At 46.6% G+C, this 19,385-nt stretch overlaps 1 protein-coding gene and 1 long non-coding RNA gene across 2 annotated transcripts in view; both read right to left on the reverse strand.

Annotated features, from left to right (window-relative positions):
- Positions 1-10,758, reverse strand: part of NSG2 (neuronal vesicle trafficking associated 2) — a 32,350-nt gene extending 21,592 nt beyond the window's left edge. The window contains exons 1-2 of the mRNA XM_079320014.1: positions 10,638-10,758; positions 9,774-9,924 (exon numbers count right to left, since the gene is read on the reverse strand). Of these exons, the coding sequence (XP_079176140.1) occupies positions 9,774-9,902 (129 nt within the window). The 5' untranslated portion in view covers positions 9,903-9,924; positions 10,638-10,758. The remainder of the gene's footprint in view (positions 1-9,773; positions 9,925-10,637) is intronic.
- Positions 5,385-6,728, reverse strand: LOC306809068. The gene is made up of 3 exons (XR_013776157.1): positions 6,678-6,728; positions 6,361-6,506; positions 5,385-6,092 (listed from the first exon to the last, which is right to left on the reverse strand). It is a non-coding gene; the product is annotated as an uncharacterized lncRNA (long non-coding RNA).
- Positions 10,759-19,385: the final 8,627 nt, after the last annotated feature.

Raw genomic sequence — 19,385 nt, forward strand, 5'->3', positions numbered from 1 at the left:
TTTTTTCCAGTTTGTCAGCGAGAAAAAAACCCAAATTCCTGGCAGTGAAGTCTTCCAGAAATTCTCCCCAAATTGCTGTTGAACGTGGAGTAATAAAAGGCTCCTGACTCGGCAGAGGGGGCAATGATCAGCGCTCGTTTATCAGCGGCTGCCCCCGAGCAGTTTTAGATCCCACAGCTCCCATACAAAGGAGGAACATCCATCTCACACCACGACAGCTTTCCTGGGAGAGCAGCTGCCGTTCATTACAACCCACAGAATGTTCCCCGTCCCCTCTCCTTGGCTCTTCTGCCCTGGGAATTGTTCTGGGTTGAAATCAGGAAAAGGGAAAATGGGGAAGCTGCAATTGCATGGAAGCTGAAGGGAAAGAAATGCCATCTCTTCCTTTCCTCCTCGGGGATGTTGGCACATTGGAAAAGAGCTGCTCCAAGGGGGAACTTCCAGATGGATTGGGCTCAGGGAATCTCCCTGCAGATTATCTCGCTCCTGTGATCTGCTCTTAAAGTTTTCACACTGTTTCCCAGAGATACACCACCCTAAAGTGGCAGGAACAGAGCTGTTCATTGCATATGCAGTAAAGAGGACACCAATAAATTACCTGGGACTTTCTTTGCTTTACATCCAAAATAAAGCTGTTCTTTGAAAGTTGCTTCCTAGATGGGATTTGCAGAGAGATTGTGACAATATGGGAGGAGGGAAAAGGTTTCCATGTGTTGCTGTGGGGCTGGGAAGTGGCAAAAGAATACAGGAACAGACTCCTCTTCCAAGCAGCAAGCAGTGATTCATTGAAAAGCCATGGCATTTATATAAGGGAGATCATGAAAAACAAAGTAGAAAAGACTCATTGGTCAAAGAAAGCAACACCTCTTTGAAAACATGCTTTGTGCAAAGATGACACAGGACACTCACAGGACTCAGTGGTAACATCAGGTGTTTATCTGTATTTTCTTTCTACCTTTCCTTGTTTTGTCTCTGAGGAAGATTCCCAGCCTGGGAAAGATTTAGGCTGGAGGTGAGAAAAATTAACAACCTGGGAAAAGCCAGCTTAGGTTCCCCAGGAGCCTTCTGCAGTGTCCACATCCATGGAGCAGCAAAAAGTCACACCTAACTATGGGAACCCACACTGCAGTCCTTGCAGCTCCCTCCTTAACCAGGTTCATTTAGAATTTCAGCTAATTAACCAGCAATTCAGCAAAGCACTTAAGCATGCAAGTAGTCCTATTAACATCAGCAGGATGAGCTGGATATTTCGAGTTAAGTGTGCATTTAAAGGCTTTGGCCTGTCGAGCTGGCTTCAGGCTCATCCTCACATGCTTGGGGATCCTGGGGAATTCTTCATCAATTGCTCAGGGGCTCTGCACACAGCATGACCCCAGCATCCCATATTACTCATGGAGGAGTAGGGAAAAAAGACAAAAAAGAATCTCAGTAATGTTCTGAGTCCCAGTTGGTGGCTGAGTCAGGAGTTCACACCAGGATTGGCTCATTGCTCACAAGGCAGCGTTTTCTTAGACTTTCATTAATGAGAGACAATGGCAGCTCCAGCAGATTCTCCATACAAATATCACATTTCTGGGCTTGGGGGCCAGCAGAGGATGAGGGTGGGAAGGCAGTCACACAACCTATGGAAATGGCAGCTCTCTGCAGAACTGTCCCCTCAGCCATCCCAGGTCAGAAGATGCAGTAACATCATTCCATTTCTGGAAAGGTTTTGACATTCTGTTTTCTTCCTTGGATCTTCTGGGTCCTCATTCCAGTCCCTCAAACACTTCTGAAGGCTCAGAGCAGCCTGCAGGGAATGGCCTGAGGAAATTTTGAAACCCCACCACAACAGGACCACAAGCCACATCCATCACCTTGCTCCACATAAGATGTTTCCAATGATGCAGTTTGCTAATACATTTATTGAGTCCCAATCCTAAATGCTCTTATTATTCCAGGCTTAATGCCAGTGCCAAGACTGGGATCAATAGGAAATCTTTCCTCAGCTTTAATGGATGCAGGACCATGCACCCTCTCTGTAGTGATGCTTTGGAAAATCATATGTGTGCTGAGGTGAGAAACAACAGATGAGAGTCTGCCTACATCAGCAGGAAATCCATCATCAACAACCTTGAGAAGGTAAACAGTGGGAGAGTGCTGGGAAATCCAGGGATTTGGGCTGCTGAAAGGGAAAAGAAAGCAAGCTTCTAACCAAGTGGGCTATATTAAAAGCATTTGCTGTGAGGAGGAAGGAGCAGAGTCGATGTGAAATGTGACAAATTGAAAAATATCCCATTAAGCACAGAACCTTGAAAAGGATTTTCCAGCAAAGGGATGAAGTAAGTGTTTCAGAAAATGAACTGATATGAATTCTGAGCCTTGTCTCCAACTGGCTAAATGTAACATCATTTATTGCCACTTTATATTTGCGTTCGAGCTCTATGGTTTTCCCTGAAGAAATGAGTAATAATATTTAACATAACTGGCATTGTGAAAACTTTAAATTATTCATTTGGAAAAGGACATGCAGCCCTGGTGTAATTCCCACTCCACTGCCACGGTGCATGTAATATATTGTGGTTCAGGTGCTGCAAAGCATAAACCATAAAAATTTAAAATACTACTTCCTGGGATTATTAATAATGAAGAGACTCTCAGTCGGAGTGGCTGTCAGATTGACAGAAGTGATAAACAAAATGTGTTGCTGCTACCAAGGAAAAAGGGTCCCTCCAAGTTCAAAGCTGGACTTTGTAGTCCCACAAAATGGTTGTAACACCCCCACCCGTTTCTAGGTGGATTGGTCAGGCTCACTTTTAAATGAAAATGAGACTCAGCTTCCTCCCTTTCCACACCTTCCTCCATTCCCTGCAGAAACAGAAGGGGGAATATCAGCTTCTCACTGGCACTGCTGTGGTTCCCTTTGTTACCCAACAAAGCCTCAGCAGCTGAGCAGCACCTCAGGGTGCAGCAGGGACCAGGTGACAGCAAAAGGTGCCCCCAGGCTAAAGCTGGGACTAAACCTGCTGGGACTGGGGCAGGTTCTCCCCTGGTGTGCTCCAAGCCAAGCAATTGCCAGGATGCACCAGCTGCACACACAATTCTCCAGCTTAATCCTCACAGAGACACAGCTCCAAAGAGCAAATGAGATGTGCACATTGCCAAGGGCAGCTGAAGTTAAAATGCTGAGCACTAAAAGAATAGAGGAGAAGAGATGAGAAAATCGTGTTTCAGGGTTTAAAACAATCCTGGCCTTGCAGGCTTAGGATGAAACATTGATAGGCATGAGCAGCCCCATGCAGCATCTCCTGTGCCTCCTCCTGACTGTTGCCCTGGCTACTGCCAGAAACTGGATAAAGTGGACAAATCTCAGATTGCCTGGCAATGCTCATGCTGCAAATTCCCAGATTTTTCAAGAATCTAATTTTTTAAAGCTTTCCCAAATGGTTATGGCTATGTCCCACTCTACAGGAATGAGAGCTGTGCTTCCAAATCTACATCTCAGCAGACTCCCCAAAGGCTGATATTAAAATTGGCATTTGGGATGTAGGTAATGATATGCTAGTCATTATTTGAATATATAAAATACCTGGAATATCTAGCAGCAAACAAAGTAAAAATATGAAAAATTTAAGAAAAAGATGCCTTGGATCAAATCCATAGTCCCTGGAGAAAGGCAGGTCAGTATTCTGCTATTTTTTTACCCTCTATCAGCTCATCTAATGGGTGTTGTGCTGGAAATGAGTTTCACAGAGGGTGGTAGGAAAAAAATGATCTCTTGACTCAGTGCCAGGAGGATATTCCAGGCATAAGGAACATTGCAAAAGGACAAAGACAGCAAATGTAATCAGCCCTGGCATCACCAGTGAGAGGCAGCACAGAATGCAAAGGCTGCACTGGGAGCTGAAAGCAGCTGAGAAGGACAAGGCACAGCCCCAAGAACAAAAGTGGCTTGGAATTTATTCAGCCAAGTCTCCCTACAAATCCCTGGGTGCCCATAACCACCAGGAACCCATAGGAGATGTGGTGAGAAAAATTGATTTCAGTAGGTTCATCCAGGAGAGGCTTTAGCAAAGCAGACAAAAGAATCAGTCACAAATTGGCCAGGGTGAATTAGCAGAGTTCCACTGATTTCCCTTCAGCTGCCCTGATTTACAGCAGCCAAGATTCCTGCCCAGCTCTCCTTTCCAGACCAGTAAGGAACTGCTATGTGGGGTTCAGTCTTGCTGAAATCACTTGCACCCTCAGCAGTGGCCTTTCATGGCAGAAAAAAGAACAGGCTCAGCCAAGCCTCCATAGCCCAACACCCATTCCCTGTGTCCATTGCTCTGTTTCTGCAGGATGCAGCTCCAGAAATGGCACTGCAGACAAAGCTGGGCTTAAGACAGGTAATGGAGCTCACAAACCCAGGCAGCCTTAAAGCCCCTAATTCAGGCACTGATGGCAGAGTAGTTAAGGAGGGAGATTTCTGCCCAGGCTCCACAAATCCTGGGATATTCAGAGTGAAGCTGTGCTGCAGCAGCACATTCTCTGGATGGTAAGAGGCTGCTGGAAGCTGCTCCAGGTCCCTGCGAACAGCTCTGGTGGAGGGGCTGGTGTTTGAGAGGAAGGCCAGCAGCGAGTGGCATCCAAAGAGGAGCAGGAACTGCCAAGGACACGAGCAGGGCTGTCCAAAACGTGCAAATAGCATCAAGGAGGTTTCCCAAACGCTGCTGTGCTGCAAGGATTTATTGCACTTAATGAGCCTAATGAGCAGGGGTGGTGCTCAGGTCTAATACACATCCAGAGGACAAAGAAATGTGCAGGATGTAGAAGTGGGGAGGTGTAGAAGGGGGGCAAGAAGGCTCAGACTTTGCTATTTGTGAGCATGAGGGAGAGAATCCCAAGTGGAGAAAGGATGGGGAAAGGCAACACAGCCTGTTCCTTTTTATTTGTTATTCCCTTCCTTTGTTTTATCCATGTTTTCTTTCCCTTTGCATCCTCCTCCTCCCTCTTCCTTCCTCCCCTGCCTCATCCCTCCTTTTGCCACCAGCAGAGGGGCAGGATCCGCCTGTCCCCGGCTGATCCAGAGCTCCTGCAGCTTCCCGGGAATGATGAGCCGGGAATGCTGAGTCGGGAATGCTGAGCTGGGAATGATGAGCCGGGAATGCTGAGCCGGGAATGCTGAGCTGGGAATGATGAGCTGGGAATGATGAGCTGGGAATGCTGAGCTGGGAATGATGAGCTGGGAATGATGAACCGGGAATGCTGAGGTGGGAATACTGAGCTGGGAATGCTGAGCTGGGAATGCTGAGCTGGGAATGATGAACCGGGAATGCAGAGCCGGGAATGCTGAGCTGGGAATGATGAACCGGGAATGCAGAGCCGGGAATGCTGAGCCGCCTCCAGCCCCAGCAGGAGCAGCCCCACAGTGTCCCGACAGCTCGTGGCTGCCTGACACGGGTATCCAGGACGGAGCTCCAAGCAGTCCCCGAGGTACAGGAGCACTCATCCAGCTCCTTTTCATTATTCCTGCTCAGCTGGCCAGGACCAAAGGTTATTTTCTGTTAAACCAGCAGGGACAGGCTGTGAGCACCAGGAACTCTGTGCAAATGCACAGCCCCAGCCACTCCGAGAGGGATGTGGCCAGGGGCAGGAGCACAGGGTGGGAAAGGCATTTGAACGGAACTGTTACATCTTTTTTTGTTGTTGTTTCTTTTTTCTTTCCTAGGCTGGTGGCAGGAATTTGCCTCTAGAGAAATTAATTCTCGAGCCTCCTGATGCATTCAAAATAAAGAACAATGGACCACATGATAAGCCTTCTGCAGCCTTCACCACAAAAGAGATGCCGGATGTTTTTTACAGCCTGACAAGAGCTTTCGTGCACTTTTGTGTTATGTAAAATTAGGATTTTACTGCCAGAACAGAGGTATTTCCTGCTGGATTACACTGAAGCAAGCCAAGAGACCAAAGGGTCCCCAGTTGTTGGTCTCATTTAACATTTCAGTGAACAGAATGGTCCCTGAAAAGCTGCACATCTTTCAGGATTATCGTTGCAGGGACACAATGACAGCTGAAGCTGTTTGTCTATGCCTTGGAAAACAAGGCAACAGCTCCTCTTTTTCCCTTTGGTCCTAAAAGATAAAAGACTTATGTTGGGGTTTTTTTTTTTTGCTTTTTGAATCAGAAGAAATGAAATTCAGAGATATAAAAAGCCAGGTCAAGGGCTTGTCATTGTTGATGGGGCCATTATTGCTGTTACATGGATGGATTTCACCAAAAAGGCCATGCAAAAATGATTTAGGAGCACCTGACTCTGCCTTCTGCTCCAGCAAGGGAACAGGGGACAAGGGAAATGCTTGAAGATTGTAAATAAATTCAAATGCACAGCAGGCTTAGCACCTTAGAGGGACAATTCCTGTCCTGGGTCCATTTGTCTCCTGCAGCCACACAAGTGCTGACAGAAGGATGAGAATGTTGATGCTGCAGGAGGAGCAGCACGAGGAGGGGACATCCTCCTTTGGTGGGAGAAAGAAGACATTCCACTCCTGCAATTTTAAAAAAGAAAAATTGCCAGATTGAAGCCTCCTGAAATCCTGCCTGCATTTTCCCAACAGCAGCAAGGTGGAACTCAGAGGGAGCTGCTTTGCTCTCAGTGCTTTGGAGAACAAGCCTGTTAGGAAAGCACCCCCAAAAGGACAGACAGCAAATTTAAGCACACCTTTAAGTTTTCCTTTCTGAATCCCCATATGATTTCTTCAAGGAACTATATGAAAAGAGCTGGACTTCAGGGGTTACATCACATCAGCAAAAGCCTCATTTTTATATTCTATCTCTGTATCCTTTCTCTGACAGAGGAGCCAGACACGAAAAGCACTTGGCAAGAGATGATGGAAACTATGAAACACCCACATAGGTTAATGCTGAGAGTCACTTTGAATGAGTCTCAAAGTGATTCAGCTACAAAAATGTCCATAAAATGAAAAAAAAAAAAAATCTAGAATTTAAGGTCCTTAAACCACAATTTGCAGTCTGTAGATTCCACAGGCTTTGTGGGGTGCTTTTAAGGATCCAACAAAGAACTGGTTTGATGCTCTTTAACTTGCATGCAGGTATCTAAGACTCCATTGAAAAAAAAAAGCCTATAAAGGAGCAGAACTTGCAAATACACCCCAGGTGAAGGCGGGGACAGCGGGGACAGCAGGGACAGCAGCTGGGCTGCCAGCACAAGCCTTGTGCACCCCTGGATCACTATCCAAAGCTGTTCCTCCTCCTCCAGAAAGAGCAAGAACAGAGTCCTGAGCTGCACCCAAACCTCCCTGCCCTGGTTTTGATGCACCCTGGATTGCCCTGACCCCAAGGGTAGATCCAGGTCACAAGCTCAGAGCTGCCTCAATGAAGATCCTTTCTGACAGCGCAGGGAAGCCCAGCCAGGGGAGCACTTAGCAGGGCTGGATGTTTCTCAGCTTTCACTCGGAGGGCAGTGCCAGGACAAGGCACGCCTGTATGGGGAGTGCAGGGGATGCGATACGGGAGCTGGCCGGCAGCATTGCCGCCCTGGGGCTCTGGCTGGGGATGGCAGGAGAGCCCGAGGCTGGAGAGCCCTGGGGAGCTGTCCCTACACCCCTGTCCCTACACCCGTGTCCTTCGTTCCTGTGTCCCCACACCCGTGTCCCTCATACCCGCACCGCTCGCTCCTGCAGCATCCCAGCAGCAGGCACAGGAAGCACTTTGCCTCATCGTCTCATCCGCTCAGGCTAAAAATCAACTGCTCGCAGGTTTTAGGAAGAGATGAGGGAAAAGTCAATTTTAGGTGTTTTCTCAACCCAGTCTCCTGAGAGTAAGGCAAGTCCAAACAAAAAAATACCCTGAAAGACTTGAAATCCATGTCCACTCCTCCTCCAGGGGACAGCCTGCCTGCCTTCAGCAGCAGCTTTGCTTTCTCAAGAACAAAGCTGCAATTTGCCCCTCTCACTTAACCTCTGCCCAAGCTTTTCACCTGAGGCTCAGCTCCTTATTAGCAGCTCTTTAAACAACCCCTCTGCCCCGGGGTGAACTCACCCTACCAGAACCCCTTCTACAGAGAGCAAAGGAAACAGCTCGTGAATTATTTTGCTTTTCTCATAAATAACCTCTCCTCCTGGTGAAGGGATTTCCAGCCCGTTAACTCCAGGCCTGCTGCACGGAGGAGATGAACCACAGCCTGCAGAAATCAATAGCTCTGACTCTAATGAGTTCTAAATCACGCTCAGCACGCCCGGAGATACATCCCACACTTCCAGCAAAGAAAAATATGGATGTCGGTAGCTGCATTGGCAGTAATATATGCTAATGAAGGTAATGTAACCTAACAACACGTGAATTATTGATGTGGGCATGTTTGAACAGAAAAATCAGCATGGAATCACACCACACTGATCCACGCCAGTGTTTGTTCACCAACAGGCAACTGGAACTGTGGCAATCCTGAGAACACTCGTTACCACTTGATCAGCTTGAAAAGATCTTTGTTGGGTAATCCACGTCTCACCTGCTCCACAAGTAATTTAAATTCCACTCTGTCATGTGACAATGGGTGATCTCAACGGGCTGTCAGCACTGGTACCAAAGGAGCGACTTTTACGCACCCACAGTTTCCCCTGAGCTTTTCAGAAATTCATGACAAATCATATTGCTTTGTACGAATTATTTTGCTTAATGTCATATATCAGAGTCACAGATAAGGGCTGGTTTAGCTTCTGATTCACAATTCATAGAAGTCTAGCTCTCCTGAATGCAGCCGAGTTGCTCCCGATTGCGGTGAGGCACGTGGAGAATGGAACCAGTTCCTTTGTTTGGCACAGCTCTGGTTCGCAGGATGTCAAGGCAGTTGACTCAGCTCTATCCTAAAATAAACACGGTTTGTCTACCTAGCCAGGTTTATCGCATCCATCACCATGTTCTCCTAACGTATTTAGGGAAAATTCATTTTGTACCACGGTAAAAGCAGGGTATATGTTCAATAACCATCAGTGTTAATTTTGCTGTTATTCCATTACCCTGCGAGATCTAATCATTCTGTATGTACTTTGGGGTGGGCTGGCTCCACCTCTGTGGTATCTGGGAACTACATTGCAGACAGGCTTTGTTTTGGTGAGGGCTGTTGGGGAATACGGATTTTTACAGTCTCATCATGTCCTCACCAGGTTATACTGATACGCATCATCCCCACAGGGATGTAGACAGAAGATTTCCTAGTTCACTCCGCAGTCAAAAAATCCCAACACAACCCGCAGCCAGTCGCACATTCCTGGGATTTTTAGTGCTGCATTCAGGTGTGAGAGAGTTGAGAGGGCAGGGGAGAACAATGTCCCTGCCCCCCAGGAACTCAGCCACTCTCCCCAGAGAAATCAGCATCCTCAGCGCCCAAATCAGCTTTGCAAAGCCAGAGAAAAAAGCGGAGCTTAACTGAGATAATTAAAACAGCTGCTTATTTCGGTAGAGTTATCACATTAGCTCCTCTCAAAGCAGGCCATTAATCTTACTGATAATAACATATTGCACACTGCTCCTCAGTTTCTCCAGCACTTGCAAGAGAAACACACCAAGCTTTTTTTTCCAGCTGTATTTATGAATATTTGGGGCTCTTTTTTTGAGGAGGGAGAGCACTGAGGGGGACTGCTGCGTGCTTATTTGCCACGTTTAAACAGATAAACACACAGTGAAAGATAAGCCCTTTTTATTTATTGAATAAATGTGCCACAATTCCCATCAGCAGAGCAAGGGACACGTCCGTGTGCGCAGCCATGCAGGAGCACATTCCGATTTGGTTTTACCTTTTCCGGAGCCGGGAACTGCAGGTGGTTAACTTCCAAAGGCGTGATCAAAGGAACTGTCTGAAAACCATCTTCGCTGGATGGTGGTTTGTTGTTCTTGTCGTTCAAATTACTCCCCAGCTTCACCATCCTTGCAGCCGGCTTTCCAGACCTGGCAGCGGGGGACATGAGCAATGTCAAGGGGACAATTCCTGCCGTGCCCGGCTCCGTTTGGCTTCAGGTGGCGGTCCCCGGGTTTTAGGGAATGTCACTTCAACCTGGACACCGCACAAACACCCTCGAAACCCTAAAAACACCCTCTAAATCCCACAAACAGCCTTTTAACATCACAGCCTTTAAACGCTACGAACAGCCTCTAAACCCCCAAAACAGCATCTAAACCCCCGAAACAGCATCTTAGCACAAAAAAACCAGCATTTAAACCCCGCAAACAGCCTCCAAACCCCACAAAAATTTTTTTAACACCACAAACAGCCTTTAAACAAACCCCTCGCTGTCAGCCCGAACACGGCGGATGCCGAAGAGCCGGGAGAGCCACTAGCACTGGTGGGAATGCCACCAACGCGACTGGGAATGTCACCAGAATTACCGGGAACATCACCAGTGCTGGCAGGAGAGCCACCAGTACCACTGGGAATGTCACCAGTACCACCGGGAATGTCACCAGCATCGCCACCACCGCGGGCACGCACGGGGACACGGGGACACGGCGCGTCTCGCACTGACCCCAGGAGGGTTTTTGATCGCCCTCTCCCTTTCTGCAGCCCCCTTGAGGGTTCAGATCCCTCTCCCCTGCACATCCCGGAGCACTCGGCGGTTCCCCGCTCCCCGGCTCGGTCCGGCGGGCACGGCTCCGTTACTTACTGCCAAGCAGGCGGCGAGAGGCGGCGGCGGGGCCGGTGTGGAGCCCGCGGTGTCCGCGGGGGGAGCGGTGCTGAAGGGACAGCGCTGCGCTCGCTGCGGCTCCGCCGGTGACTGAGGCGGGCGGGGCGGCGGCTCCTTCCCCCCCCTCCCGCCGCCATCCCCGCCCGCCCTCAGCGCCGCGCCCCGCGCGCCCCCTGGCGGCCCGCCCGGCCCGGCACAGCGCCCCCTGCCGGCCGCGCTGAGGGAGCGGCCATGGCCGCGCTCTGCCCGGCGCTGGCAGCGCCGCCATCGAGCTGATCCTGCGGGATTCATGGCACTGCTGTCACACTCCGGCCCTGGGTGTCGCTCACTGGGGTGTCGCATGGGATCGTATAATGGTTGGGGTTGGAAGGGACATTAAAGATTATCCAGTGCCACCTCTGCCATGGTCAGGGACACCTTCCACTGTCCAGGCTGCTGCAAGCCCTGTCCAGCCTGGCCTTGGATCCTCCAGGGATGCCGCGGCAGCCACAGCTGCTCTGGGCATCCCAGGGCCTGCCACCCTCCCAGGAACAATTCCTTCCCAATGCCCAAACCTGAATTTCCCCTCTTTCCGTGTGAAGCCATCCCCCCTGTCCCGTCACTCCAGTTCCTGATGCAGAATCCCTCTCCTGCTTCCTTGCACACACTGCAAGGTGCTCTGGGGTCTCCACACAACCTTCTCCAGGCTGAACATCCCTAATTTCCTCACCCTGTCCCCTTAGGGAAGGTTTCCCAAATTCTTTTTCAGCTTCTTGGTGCTCAGTCACCCAGTGCAGTACCTGACAGGAGGCTGAGCTGGGGCTCAGTCACTTCTCCCAGCTGACAAGAACAAGAGCAAACAGCCTCAGCTTGCACCAAGGAAGGTTTAAACTGGATATCAAGAAGAATTTCTTCATGAAAGGGTGGTCAGGCAGGGGCAGCAATGGAATCACTATCTGTGGAAGTGTTCAGAAGGAATCAGCATCCCTGGAGTGTTAACAACCATGCAGATGTGGCACTTAGAGTGGAACAGTGGAGCTGGCAGTGCTGAGTTAATGGATGGGCTCAATGATTTTGGAGTCTTTTCCAGCCTTAGGGATCCTGTGATTCTCAGTGCTGGGATGCAGGACAGGAGCACAGCCACCATCCCCTGCGGCAGGAGGTCTCTTGGAGACACAGGGTACTTTGGGATGACTTCAGCCTGATTTGTTTATAAATTTAGAATTTGCCACCAGAGCTGGCAACTTGGCATTTTTCACGAGACCTAAATATACTCCTTGCAGGCGTGAACTGTTTCCATAATAAAGCCTTTGAGAACTGACTGGTGAAAACTCATTTAAAGCTGTATTTTGGCAGAGTGAGGGGAAGTGCTGACTGCAGCTCGTTCACAGTAGAGGGAAGAGCTGAGAGGAAGGGAGTAGAGAAGGGCAGCTCAAACTACCTGCTACTAACACCACCTTACATGGCTCATTAGAGATCCTGTTTCCAACAGTTTCACCAGTTTCTCATGCTTGGGTTGGAATTTTCTCTATTACATTTCTGGATCAGGCCAAACTTCTACAGTAAATTTCACCCAAGAGGTTTTTTTTTTCTGGGTTTAAGAATAAAGTTGTGCCACAAATACAGCTTAACCTTGAAAAACTTTTGGAGTGTTACAAATTTTTGGCAGGCAGTTTTTTGGTGTTCTCAGAATATCTGGGGAAAAAATGTCAATCACATCAGAAGGTTTGGGAAATTCACATTCAGGAAAGGTTTCTTAAGCAGGGATCCCCTTAGATCTGATCCATCAGAGGTGTGTTCAGCTCAAGACTGAACAAGATTTCCACTGAAATTACAACTCCAGGCTGCTGCACACCAGACCAGGGAGAGATCCTACAAAGAAAACTGGCAAGCTGCATCCCACAGATAAGGGAAAATGTAAGATTTAGTCTCTGTAGGCCTGAGAAAGCACATAAAAACCCATTCACTAAGGATTATTGATTAAATTACTACAATCTAATGTGTAAATATTGCAGTAATACCAGAAATCAGCCATCCATGCCCACCTGGGATAGGATCTGTGCAGAGATACACTAAGTTATACACCCTGCAAGGTCCTTTTCTCGTGTCCCTGTTCTGGTTCAGCCCAGGATGATCATCAGGATCTTCAGAATGTGGATTTGACCATCCACAAAGATTAACAGCTCTGTGCTTACCTCCCACTGAACATATTTGAACTACTCTGGTTCTCTTTCAGCAAAACGGCTGTTTTTAATTGAGGCAATAGAAAATATTATTAAACATTGAAATGTTGCATTGCAACTCCATGAAAATGGCATTGGGGTTTTCCACCTTTATCTGGTAATTACCAACTTGAGGGCTCTGTTGAAAAGCAAAGTAATGTCTTTCATAGCTTTCAAATGCCTCCTGTGATCTAAAAACCACATCATTTTAATTCATGTCAACACTGGCAATTAATATCCTACTTAGCCAAAATATTACATTAATGACACCTAAGCTGATGCTCTGACTTCAGAGAGGTCTTGAGCAACACTTCACAAACACAGTGATGTGAAATCTCCAGAGTCATCTGTGCAAACCCATGGAAATTGGGGTTGCATCATGAAAAAATAAAGTTACCTGCTTGTTCCACACCTCTGCTCAGTTGAACTCATAGAATTTAATATGTTTTTTGGGTTTTTTTTTTTGGTTATGCCTGAATGCTCTTCATGGTAACAAACCTAAGGGGCAATGAGGGGAGTCCCTTCCCTGTGCATTGCTCCCACTGTAACACACCTTTCCTGTAGCTGCAAATCTCCTGATAACTAACCAGAGCTCAGCTCTGCTGCAGATATTCCATGTGCCCCAGAGAGCCCAGCACTCCAGCACTGGCACCAGGAACCACTTTTCCCCCAAAAGCCTTCTAGATCCTGTGCCAGCAGCAAGAACCTGTGAAAAATGAGCAGATGCTGCTTTTACCTTTTGACTTCTCAGGGTGGAAGCAATGTTTTTGGGTAGCACCATCTGAGAATTTTGGCAGTGTGGTGGAGGGAGATGAGCAGAGAGATATCCAAAGCCTCCCCTGGAACTACATCCAGTAATTTCCATTTCCTCCATGAGGCTGAACCAGCCCTGTGACTGCTCAGGGTCAGTGTGGCCATTTCAGTCTGAAAATACTTCTTTGCAAAATCCCTCTCTCACAAACAAACAAAGAGACTACCAGGAGTAAATTTACTTAGCAGGATGCTTCATGGCAAAAATAGATGTCTGAAGTTGCCAGCAAGATCCCAAAAGTGAGCATTCTGTAGGGACAACATTAAAGCAAGCCCAAGTGAGGATGAGAAATCAGAGTAACACACAGATTTTCTTACAGAGCCAATTCAGAGCCTGACATTTCCGCCCACACAGCACAACTCAGTGACAGGCAATAAGACACAGCAGCAATATGAGCAACATGAGACTCCAGAGGAATAAACAATGTATTTCTTCTGTCAACAAAAATATATGCCTCTCTTTATTCCTTTCATAAGTCTCTCACAGTTATTAATGCACTGGGTTTGTGTGGCAGGGGGGCTGCAGGGGTGGCTTCTGTGAGAAGCTGCTGGAATGTCCCTCATGTCCCCAAAGCAGCTCCAAGGGGGTGACACCTCTGGGAAACAGATTTAGGAATGGGGGTAAAACTGCACAGGCAGGAGGGAGGAGTGAGAATGTGTGAGAGGAACAGCTCTGCAGATATCCAGGATGGGGAGGAGGAGGGGGAGGAGATGCTCCAGGTGCTTCAGAGCTGAGATTGCCCTGAAGCCCAAAGTGAAGCCCAAGGTGAAGCCCAAGGTGAAGCCCAAGGTGAAGCCCAAGGTGAAGCTGAGCCCAGGAAGAAAGGAGGGGAACAGGGCTTGGGTATCAGCATTTCACTATTGCAAATTCTGCAGCTTGTAAACAAAACATCACTCACAGCACAGCTCAGCCTCTCCCCACTCCAAGCCTGAACACATAAATCAACTTCTCTTCAATGTTAATGAATATTATTCTACTCACTTGCTCCTTGATCTATGAAACACTTATTGTCTCACTTCATAAAATACATTTCCTGCACACCAAGCATTTTTCTCTATAACGTTCCTGCTCATTAGTATAAGGGACAATATTTTATCTGTTTTCATATATTGAAAATCTGGGAGCAGGTTTTCAATGAAAGGACAGAGAAATACATGAATGGGAAGTAGGGGTTACTTAGAAGAGAAACTACAAAACTTAAAGGCACTGAGTGAGGACAAAGTTTCAGGAATTCACAATAGTCATGGTAGGGCAATCCTAGGAATAGCATCCACCTCAGACTGTTCTACCAAAAGCTCCTGTTTGTTTCTCAAACATTCACCTGAGTTCATCTCAAAATTAGTCCAATACAGAGTGAAACCAGTACAGTGTTCTTTCCCATGGGAAATCACAGACAATTTAGCACCATACTCAGAATTTTTTACCCTTGCTGAAGCTGAAGATATTTAAATACAAGGAGGTGTAAAAAGTGACCATGTCTGTTCTAAGCTGGGTTTAACTAGTTGTAGTCAGTGCTGTGAGAGTTGATCCTTTCCACAGAGTTCCATCAGCATCCCTGGCTTCCTGTCACACACAGTAGGAACCAGAAAACAATCATAGAGCAGAACAGGGGGAAAATCTAAAAGCCATGTTAGTTTATTATTCATTTCAAAATACAGGAGATTACAAAGATTCTGTTAGAGAGGGAACATTTGTCAGTGCCATCCTGAGCCTTCCTGCTCAGCTCTTTCAATCTGCCTCTGTTCCTCCTCACACAGGACTGCCAGGAGTTCAATAAATCTCACACATTGCCAGCATGGAGGGATCCTGTCCTGACCTGGCACAAATCAAATTTGTGCCCAGCCCAGCAACATCCACAGCTCAGCTGAGCCCCTTGGGTGAGACACAAATGGGGAGTCCAAATTTAGAGAAAGAAGAAGAGATCTCTTAATCTGCAGCACAAGAGACATGATAGAAGAGGTGCCACAGCCACTGGGAGCCAATGCACTCAGTATCTCCCAGAAGGTGACAACCCTCCCAGATCAAGGCATATTCCTTTTTTTCCTTAAGGGCCTCCATAACTTTCCTTCCAACAAAATGAAACTGCAGCCACCCACATGAATTTTCCCTAGGCTGAAGCTTTCAAATGTGAATTTTTCTGCCTCAGATCAGAAGGTCCTGATGCCATCACTAATGAGTGAGAAACTTCCTGTGAATATTTATTAAAAATCCACTGTGGTTTACTATACTTCAATAAAACTTGTTCTTTTCCTCCTAAAGTAAAATTCATCTTAAACCTCTTCTCTTGCTACTGCAGTTTGCTGGAAAACCCATGATGCTAAACCCAATCATGGCTGTTTTGGTTTTTAAGCAAATTTCAACCATCAGAGTTATATAAGTGCTTATGCAATGAAAAGAAACATAATACACAAACCTGTCCATGTCACTGAGAGTTATTTACAAGAGCTACAAATCAAACTTCTGTTTTGCTTTATATTTAAGGGCCTACTGCACAGGCAAAATGTCATGCATGCCCAAAATTTGCTTTCAGTCACTTCCCCCTCCCAAAGAAAAAGAAAACTACAATTCATCTGCCTGCTGAAGGCTATTCCTTAGTCAGAGTCCATGCAAAATTGTATTAGAAGCTTTGAAGTTAAAACATGAACACTGACTACCAGGGAGGGCCCTAAAGACAAAGACATTTACTGGATGTAAATGTTCAGTGAAGACAAAGGTCACCTTCTATTTCCCCAAAATCAAACCATGTTGGAAGCTCCACATCCTGCTCTCAAATTTTGCTTCAGAGCTGAAATCTTTTCATGGTAGGAATCAGTGAAATATTATTAACCTTGGTGATTGATTATGTTGTAGTGGCCAAGTGATGATAACCTCAGGGCCATGGGACTGCAGAGTCTCAGTGGGTGGGACACTGGAATCTGATTGATCCCAGCTCCAGAGCAGAGGAGCTGCTGGGCAAGCCAAGCCTCATCCAGCCTGTAGGAAATGAGGTTTTATCTCAACTGGTGCCTTTGGGCCAAATCAAGCAGGAAACAAACCCTTCTGAAAATGCCCACAAACTGGAAATTCCCAGAAAGGTCACTTCACAAACATCCCAACACTTCCAAACCAGCATTCCCAAGTTGCCAGGGCTGCAGCTGATGGTCTCTGGCAGCAGCATCTGCACACAGCAGCTCCCACAGAAGCTCCCTGGCTGCTGCAGAGGATGCTGAGGACACCCTGGGAAGGCTGCCCAGAGCCACAGCTCCAGTGCAGGGAGTGCAGGAGCTCCAGTGAGGCCTCAGCCAAGCTCTCAGTGCTTCCAGACATGGAAATCACTGTGGAGTTCAGGCTCCCAGCACTTCACTTGCAGCTTTACAGCCTTTGGAAGTGGTAGCCCAAGGCCACCAGCTGGTGTTTTGAGCCTCCAGGCCCTGGACAGAGAACTCCAAGGCAGAGTTGCCTTGAGCTGCTCCAGGAACCAGGCAAGAACTCCTCAAATGGAATAATTTCAACCACAACATGTCAGGATAATTCTAGCTAAACTTTGACCAATTAATCTCCAGTTAGCATGGAACAGTGATACAAACCCCAAAGGCTTTACTGTCCACTGCTTACCTTCATCCAAAGTCATTTGTATTTATGGCATAGGGAAAAGAGCTTATCCAGAGCAGCTTTTGGATCATGAGATAAGTGTCTGACACCATTATTTACAGATAACAGAAATTCAGCAGCAATGCCTTTGGCTGCTCCCTTCCACCTCTCCAGCACAAGGAGCCTCCTCAGACTCCTGGCAACTGTTCACAGAGAGGAGATGAAGAAATGTCAAACTTTGAGAATAAGCTGGAGTTTGTGTTCTGTAGAGAAAGGTAAATTATGCACTGAGAGCAAGGCAAAGCAAAGTCAAAATGTGACCTCTGCATTTGCACATCTGCTTCAGTTCACACTCCAAGGGAGATGGGTTATTAAAAACTTCAGGTGAGTGCTCTGCATTTTGAAGGATGTGAAGGAACAGCCCAGGAGCCACAGCAGGACAGTGTGCCACTTGCCCTTGGCTCTGCAGTGAAGGTTGAGCTCCTCAGAGAAGAATCAGTTATTTTCTGAATCTCTGCTCTGGGATCCAGTGTCCTGAGGATCCCTAATTTAATTATCACTCCTTTGAACAAGGAATGAAGTTTTTCATGTTTATCCAACCCTTTTTCTCCTAGTTGAGCACATGATTACTTGGAATACATGAGATATTTTAATGCAACACTGCAATTGCATTTCTTTTGCATTTTACACTTAAATGATCACATGAATTAAAAAAAGAATGCACAGAGGTCTGGTTTTCAGGGCTTGGGCTGGATTCTTCTCCAGCCCCTTTTTATCAGCAGTTTAACTGCTCTGATGACCCTTGTCCCCAGCTGTACCTTTGAAATCTGGTCACTACAGCAGGAAGCTGAACTTCATTACCCCAAAAGTCAAAAATTAAACCTGAATCAGCATTTTTCCCCACTGTAACCAGCTGTTCTGGCCCAAAGTGATTTGAAAAAAATTAAGAGCCTTTCAAAGTACTGGCAAATGAAAGTTGTTGATTAGTAGATCCCAAGCAATTAATTACCTCATCATCACCACACAGACCCTTTAGACTGAAGAAGGAACATGAGGATGATTTAGGGCCCTACTTATCTTTTATAATTTCTTTTACAACAGCCCCACAGTCAGAGGTCTGTATTTATCCAAAGAATCTTAATGTGTTGGCTAAACTTCATGCAGAGATTTAGGTTAATGCACCTCATCTATCCTGGTAAAGTAGCAATTATGCATCTGGAAGAAAAGTGTTTCCAGGGCCCCTGAAGTCTGTGCCAGTAAAGTACCAACTGCAGCTGCAGTTTACAAGAAAGGAAAAGTTAGAGTAACAACTCTACAAATTACAAACCAACATTACAAACTAAATATTCCCAATGCAAATATTTCATTGATAGAACTGTGGGGACAGGGAGATCATCTCATTTAGCCAAAAAACCCTCAACTCCCCCCAAAATCCCACGTGTGACTCCAAACATGTGTTTTGAAAATACCAAAGAACTGTGACATTTTTGCTCTGCCAGAAAAATGATCACATCTTGATCGAATACTTTGCCTTCTCATTTCCTTTTCCAAGCTGAAATGTCAACTATTTTAAGTAAAATCTGAATATTACCCAACCACAAACCAGAAGAGAACCTTGATGCTGCAGCTGTCCCTGAAAAGGCACATTCCAGTTCCACACATGAAGAAAACAGAGATGAAACCTTTTCCAAGTGCTTTGCTGCCTAATGACACCATCAGCAGTGTTATTAAAGCTCAGCACTGACACTGCAGTCATTAGATCTGCAAACACCAAGACATTATGGCAGCAGAAAACAATCCTTTTATTGAAAGCCAGGATGTCTCACTGTGACAGGTGAATGTTTTACTCCCAAGATGAATCCCATATACATAACTATTTTTATGCAGTTTTCATGTTCCATTCACACAATTTGCTGGCTTAAAAGGCTTTAACAGTCAATCAAGGGTACAAGTATTAAGCTGCAGAACAGAAGAAAATGATATTGTGTTATTGAAGTCAGGTAGATAAACAACACCTCCTGATTGTGATGGTACCATTATGTGCCTCAGGATGAACAGCAGAGAGAAAATATTCAAAATATTCACCTGGTTTCATATTCCAAATACTCACTGAGATTCATGTATAAATGGATGAAAGAACAGAGA

This window comes from Erithacus rubecula (assembly GCF_903797595.1).
Source record: "Erithacus rubecula genome assembly, chromosome: 16".
Lineage (NCBI taxonomy): Eukaryota > Metazoa > Chordata > Aves > Passeriformes > Muscicapidae > Erithacus > Erithacus rubecula.